The 7,526-nt window shown below is 39.8% G+C and overlaps 1 protein-coding gene across 1 annotated transcript; it reads left to right on the forward strand.

The window, feature by feature from the left end:
• The first annotated feature begins 3,792 nt into the window (after window positions 1–3,792).
• On the forward strand, window positions 3,793–7,526 carry LOC129563834 (E3 ubiquitin-protein ligase RLIM-like). The gene is made up of 2 exons (XM_088834051.1): window positions 3,793–4,036; window positions 5,896–7,526. The coding sequence occupies exons 1-2, from the start codon at window positions 3,793–3,795 to the stop codon at window positions 7,524–7,526; spliced, it is 1,875 nt and encodes a 624-aa protein (XP_088690177.1).

A 7,526-nucleotide genomic window follows, 5' to 3' on the forward strand; every position in this document is an offset into this window, starting at 1 on the left:
TTAGCATCAATCCTTCCAATGAACACCCAGGATTGATCTCCTTTAGAAAGCACTGGTTGGATCTCCTTGCAGTCCAAGGGACTCTCAAGAGTCTTCTCCAGCACCACCACAGTTCAAAAGCATCAATTCTTCAGCGATCAGCTTTCTTCACAGTCCAACTCTCACATCCATACATGACCACTGGAAAAAATTCTCCAAGCCAGGCTTCAGCGATGCCTAATAAATACTTATTAAACAAATGAATGACAGAAATATTGTTTTCTGAATTGTTCATAAAAACTGAATCCAATTAAACTGAAATTATATGAACATACTAATCTTATAGTCTGGACAAAACCAAATAACTTTTACATAGTAGCATAATTATAAATTAGCTATTATTTCCACTAGATTTTGGAGATATAATTGACATTTAACACTAAGTTTGAGGCACACAGCATAATGATTTGACTTATGTTGGGCACTAAGAAATTTTCCTTTACCCGTCTAGATTCATCTGGCTGGTCTAAGAATTAAATTGGCATGAGACAAATTTACTGGAAAAAAAATCAAAGCTTAATAACATGAACATATGAGAAAGACCCAGGAAATCTGAAGAACCCAAATGGCTGAAACCCTCACCTTAAATACCATCTTTAACTAAAGACAAAAGAGGATGTCATGGATAGTATTTGAGACTTCAAAGGAGAGCAAAGTGGTTCATATGAAGATGGAAAAGGAAATGTTTGGGAAATGGGCCATGTAGTCAACAGGACACAGAACGGTCTTAGGTCTCTAGGCCATGCTGTGTTTTCCCCACCACAACTAGCCATGTTCTTTGTAGATATCTCTGGTGATTGCTCTATTGGAGAATAGGCCCTTTATCTGAAATTATTAGGCAGTTAGGAGCAAGGTCAAAGCTTCTTCCTGAGACTTTGGGCCTATATTTTTAAATTTTTCCCAGCTTGAAATACTCTACATGCCAAAGAACATTTTGAGGGGGCAAGAGATGTTCTCCGACATTTACATACATCATGAAACGATAACCATGATAAGTTTAGTAAACATCACCTCATATAGATAGAAAATAAAAGAGAAATAATATTTTTCCTTGTGAGGAGAACTCTTAGGATTTATTCTTAACAACTTTCATAGACAACATAGCAGTCTTTATTATATTAATCATGTTGCACATTACATTCCTGTACTTATTTATCCTCTAACTAGAAGCATGTACCCTTTGACCTCCTTCGTCCAAAACCGTCCCCCAACCTCTGGTAACCACAAATCTTATCTCTTTTTCTATGAGTTTGTTTACTTGTCTTTTGAAATTACTTGGCCTACAACACTGTTTGTCTCTGGTGCACAACAGAGTGATTAGATATTTCTGTACATTATAAAATGATCACAAGCCTAGTGACCCATCTGTCATCCTACAAAAATATTATATTACTATTGACTATATTCTCCATACTGCACATTTCATCCCTTTGACTCTTTATTTTGCAACTGGAAGTTTGTTCCACTTAATCTCCCACACCTATTTCACTCATTCCCGGACCCCCCTCCCCCCTATCAAATTATTTTTTCACATCTAACTATATCGTCGGCTCAATGGATATGAATTTGAGCAAGCTCTGGTAAATGGTAAAGGACAGGAAAGCCTGGCATGCTGCAGTCCTTGGGGTCACAAAGGGTTGGACACAACTGAACAACTTAACAACAACAACTACTACTACATCATCACCAATCATATTACTCTCCTATGACAACGATTAGGAGCCTTCCAATCACAATCTTATAGATTCCAAAGGAAATACATTGTTTTAAAGGTCTAAAACTTGCATGGCACATCTAGCTTCAGCTACTTCTCAATTTTTTTTCTCTCAAATGTCTCCTTCTTTCTCCATCTTTGTTTTCCTCTGTCTCTTAATGTCAATTTTCCTCACTCTTGGGACAAAACGTAGCCACAAGCATCTTTAGGTTTGTATCTCCCCAGCTTAGTAACCCCAGTGGAAAAGAATCTCTCATTTTCAACAGTTCTAGATAACACTTCAGATTTAGATCTTAAATGCACTTTTGTTCACATGCTTATGTTTTGAACAATTACCATAGCCAGTTTGAGACATGATGACTGGACACATCTGCATCAAATGTCCTTTCCTTTAGCCATGGTAGTGAATTCGGCTAAACCTAAACCAACTGGACTAAGACTGTAGAATGAGTTTTTCTACCATGAAAATCAGGATGCCATCAGCACAAGTATGTTCCCCGGACACTAAGCAGGCAAAAATAAAATCCACTGCTTGTTCTCAAACTACACCAAAACATCTTAATCAGTATCCTATTTCCTACATTCAAAAAACTGAAACCTCAATTTATGGTTTGTGCCAGTTACTTTTCTGAGATTAATTTCATGTTTTCACCCCTAGCCCAAAACTGTGGCCACAGTTGCCAAATAATTCGAGGTCATTCAAGTCTACTTTTTCTGACAGAGCTTTCCTCTACCAACACATAACTGCCATTTTCCATCTATAGAAACTAACAACTATATGTAAATATTCAGATTTAAATCTAATACCTCTGTGAAACATTTCCCAACTCCCATTAAATAATTGTTGCATAATTCTCTGTACTTACACAATAAAACATAAATAAATCTATTCTAAAATATACTGTATTTTGACAGCTTCTAGATGGTGTTTGCCTCACTTGGTGTGAATCACTTGGGAGGACAAACTGATCCAACAATTGACATATCTCTAGAGCTAGGACAATAACTGACCCAGTTTATGTTAGATGGATTAATTATTAAATAAGTCAAATTAAATAATCTCAAATTCAGTGGCCAAATCTTGTCTTTATATGAATAATTTGAATGAAACTCTCAAACAAGTGTTATGTGGGGCTGGTAGTATTGACGAGTCCACAAATTCGCAGCGGTCTCCTTCAGGTAGCATTACAAAAAAGCGTAGTTTATTTTCCCCAATAAATAAAGACTTCCGGGTTGCACTAAGACACATGGAACAAAATCAGCAAAGTTGGTACTCATTACCGTAGGTAAAGTAAATATTACGGATCCATTTTTTAAAGTTCCTGTGATAGTCTGACGAGTTTCCTTTGCAAAAGGACAAAAACGAAACCGAATGCTTTTGTGGAGAAGAAATTCCCTGGATGAGCAGAAAAGCCTGCCCAAGTTTTGGGGTTTTTTGTTTGTTTGCAACAGGATTGAAGGGTCATCAAAAATTGTGAACTACTTTCTTAGTGAGAGTCTACGATCTGAGGAATTCACGAGGAGAAAAGGCAGCGGTCCCTCGGCACCTGAAAATGAGACATGCTACATTTAATGAGGCTGACTTTGGCATGGCATTTTGAAGCAGGTTATCATATAAAATGCAGCGAATGAAAACGCCTTCCGAAAGCCTGAGAATAGGCTGTGGGGGGACGGCGGGGAGGTGGTGGGGGCGGGCGGACGGCGAAGGATGGTGCTTGGTACATTATAAACCCTCCGGAATATGGGCTGCTTTTGAATGAAATGAACCCCAACCTGAATCCAGTCCCTACTCAGTCACATAAGGAAGACAATGGATGCCTAGGCTAAGCCTAAGCAAGTTATGAAGTAGAGGCGGATCTCAATTATTGCCTCACCAGAGGCTACAGAGCTGAGGTGCAATAGCGGAGCCGCGGGAAACCTAGGCAGACCGTTATCTGAGTGTGTTCTGGTCACTTCCGGCGGAAGTAGCAGCCAGAGACTGCTTGATGGCGGTTTTGCGTTTCAGCACTATGTTATGAATTGTCGACTTGTTCATCGAGATGGAAAGCTCAGATTCTGACGATGAAGGAGACAGAATTTCAGTCCAACACAGAGGTCAGAAAGACCGATTGGCTCGAGAAGATGATTACTACCGATTCGTAAGTGATCTGAGTGAACAAGATTACATACTTATGAGAGACAACAATTTGCTCGCCCCCACAGGTGAAAGTACAGAAGAAGAGTTGCTGGGGAGACTTCAATTAATGAAAGAAAAACCACCACAAGACTCAGATGAAAATAGAGGTATATTTCTCTTTGGCGGGGGGGAATAGGATGGGTCGGACACGACTGAGCGACTTCACTGTCACTTTTCACTTTCACACATTGGAGAAGGAAATGGCAACCCACTCCGGTGTTCTTGCCGGGAGAATCCCGGGGACGGGGGACCCTTGTGGGCTTCCGTCTATGGGGTCACACAGAGTCGGACACGACTGAAGTGACTTAGCAGCAGCAGGATGGGATGAAAAAGGAACTTCATAGTATTAAAAAATCACTGCATAGTAGTAAATAGTAAAGTATACAGAAGTGGCATAAATTATTTGGTAAGGAACTTCTCATAAAAAAGAACTCACATTTACTTGGTTTGCGGTGAGAATGCCCGAGTAGGCTTGTTCCCTGATTCACAACTGGGTGGTTTTAAGTGGGAAATTGTGCGAAGTAGACTATTGGTTTTTGTTTCTTTTTCGGTTTTGTACCTCAATGGAAAGTTCCTGCTAAGTCCCATATTATTTTCTCTATGAAAGTGAAAGTCGCTCGGTCGTGTCAGACTCTTTGCAACCCCGTGGACTACACAGTCCATGGAAATATCCAAGTCAGAATACTGGAATGGAGGGGATCTTCCCAACCCAGGGATGGATCCCAGGTCTCCCGCTTTGCAGGTGGATTCTTTACCAACTGAGCCACAAGGGAAACCCAAGAATACTGAAGTGGGTAGCCTATCCCTTCTCCAGCGGATCTTCCCGACCCAGGAATCCAACTGGGGTCTCCTGCATTGCAGGCAGATACTTTACCAACTGAGTTATGAGGGAAGCCCTCTTTATCTATATAGATATGTAAAAAATCACAAAATAGCAAAAAGAAATATTTTATATTTTAATCAAGTAGTTCTCAACTGGGGACAGTTTTGCTCTGGCCCACCCCAAGGGACATTTGACAATAGCTGGAGATATTTTTTATTTGTCACAGAGGGACGCATGGGTGTTACTAGCATCTAGTGGGCAGAGGCCAGGGATGCTGCCAAATATGACACAATGCACAGGGTAGCTGCCCAAAATAAGAATTGCCCAGTGCCAAAAGGTAAATAGTTCTAAGGCTGAGAAACCCTGGTGGAACCTCAGATCTGGTGCCTTCTCTCCCAGTGTAAAATAGAGGATTTTACTATCTAATGAAGAGGATACTATAATACTTGGGTTCTTGAATATGGTCTTATATGTGCCATGCTAGGTTCAGTCTCTTCATTTGAACGGACTTTCACCTTAATGCCAATTAAAAACCTTGGATATTTAAGAAGTATTCAACATTCAAATACTTTTAAGCCTATAAACATAAACTTTTTTTATATTTGGGCAATAATCTTATATTTTAAAACAACTTATACATTATCAAAAGCATATGAGCGCCTAGGAGTAGTAATGGTGGAGACTAAGGAGAATTAGACAATAATATCAATTGAATTAAAATACTAGTACTCCTCCTTAACTGGTGTTTACTTTGTTTAATTGCTTTGGTGTTTTGACAATGGACTGAGAAAAAATGTTGTCTCTTGACCTTCCTCCCATAGTGGTATACAGGGCTGTGTACATGACGAAATATTGAAAAAGAGGCTTCCTTCAGATACCCTTTGTAAAAAACTCTCTAAATTTATCTAGGATTACTGTACTCCTTTGCAGATTGAATTGAAACTGCCCTGCCTTTACTTATAAATCTAGATAATAAAGCTTTTAAAGTATTAACTCTGTAAATGTGAAATCAGTTGAAAACATCTGAGGGTTTAAGTTATTGTGTTTGTTTGCTTTTTAAACAAAGTTTCAGAGTGCTCTTTTATCATAGTTCCAATTTTGGGAGTTCTTTTATGGCCCCTCCCTCCTTTTTTTAATTAACAGATAGAGGAGATGCTTCAGATGATGTATCCAGTGATGACTCTCTACGAGACCGGCTTACCACTTTCGGACAAACTGAAAATGTGACAAGTGAACAAAAAGAAAATCAGTCTCGGAGAGAAGAGAGCCAAATTAGTGCTACCAGTGATGAGCTCAGATTTGACTTAGAAAGAAATCTTGACTGTGATGATGAAAACTCAAATCCAGAGAAGGACTATGTAGCATCTGCAAAACTTCCCAGAAGAGAAGATACAGAAGACAGCCAAAGGCAAGTGGAAAATCCACAGTCTGAGTCACTATTTACAACACCATCAGGATCAGAACAAGATACAATGGAAACATTAATGGAAGCCCCACCAACTACACGTAAGAGAAGACTAAGAAGTAGGAGCCCAGTCTATCCGAGAACCAGAGCAAGGACTGACAGTTGGTCACCTCCACATTCACAGTGGGAAACTGTTCAAAGAATTAATGAAGATACACCATCTCAGACTTTTAAGCAAACTCTCATAAGTGAAAATGAGAGATTTTCCAGATCTGGGCATGAAGAAACATCGAGACAGCAAATGCCTGGACATGAGTTGCAAAATAAGGGTCTTATTGAAACTTCTAAAACTAGGAACACTGTTCATGGAGAATGTTACTCAGACACAATGTGCAGTAGTGAATCTTTGGAAGTGAGGGAAACAAATCCAACCACACCCTCCAATCTTGTAGTAGAAGCAGTTCATCATCAAGCGTGTTCTCAGAGAGACAGCAGAGTTAGTAGAATTCAGTTAATATCTGACTCACCCTACAACACGAGCACTTCAGAAAGTGAGCAAGAAGAACCGAAGCCTATGTTTTCACATTCTGATGAGGCCAATGAGGGTGCTTATGTCAATACCATCAGAAATCCCGTTCATCGAATTTTAAATACTAGCTTTAGTGATACAACATCTGTTCCAAGTCAGAGTACATTAGGGCAGACAATGACAGGATCTAGTAACTCAAGTAATCTTATGGACAGTGACATTAATTTAGAGCATAGTGTCTCACCTCCGAGTGAAAACATGGAAAGGGCAGAGTCACCAAATGAAAGACATGGACCTGGTGGTAGTGAGAGTAGGCCTGGTTCTGCTTCAAATGCTACATATGATCCTGATTCAAGTTTAATAGTGATATCAGATTCAAGCCCCTATTATATTTCTAGCTCTACATCCACTTGTATAGTGATTTCTAGCTCAAATGATGAAGATTCAGACGTTGCCTCGGTGATCTTTGAAGGCAGTGAACAAAGAAACTTACCAACAGGCTTATCAGAGACCCCAATAATAATTGAAGATAGTGACTCTGAGTCCTCCCTTAATCAGGATCAGTTTGTCTTATTAAATGAAGAAGTCCCACACCAAACTACAGGCCTTACGAGAACACAGATTGACAGCTTGCCTTTAAGATCTTTTGAAGAGAATGAAGCGTTTAAAGTCTGTACCATTTGCATCACAGAATACACCGCAGGTAACACGCTACGCATCCTACCGTGCCTCCACGAATACCACTACAATTGCATTGATCATTGGCTGGAAGAAAACACAACCTGCCCTATTTGTCGTGGGCCAGTAATGGAGCCCGCCGAGGCAGATAATCCTATGTAA

This window comes from Moschus berezovskii, chromosome X (assembly GCF_049115385.1).
Source record: "Moschus berezovskii isolate FMDL1 chromosome X, NW_MosBer_1.0, whole genome shotgun sequence".
NCBI lineage: Eukaryota > Metazoa > Chordata > Mammalia > Artiodactyla > Moschidae > Moschus > Moschus berezovskii.

Coding starts and splice junctions, on each gene's coding strand:
- LOC129563834 (XM_088834051.1), top strand. CDS start 3,793: ATGGAAAGCTCAGATTCTGACGATGAAGGAGACAGAATTTCAGTCCAA. Junction 4,037..5,895: donor AGACTCAGATGAAAATAGAG/GTATATTTCTCT, acceptor TTTAATTAACAG/ATAGAGGAGATGCTTCAGAT.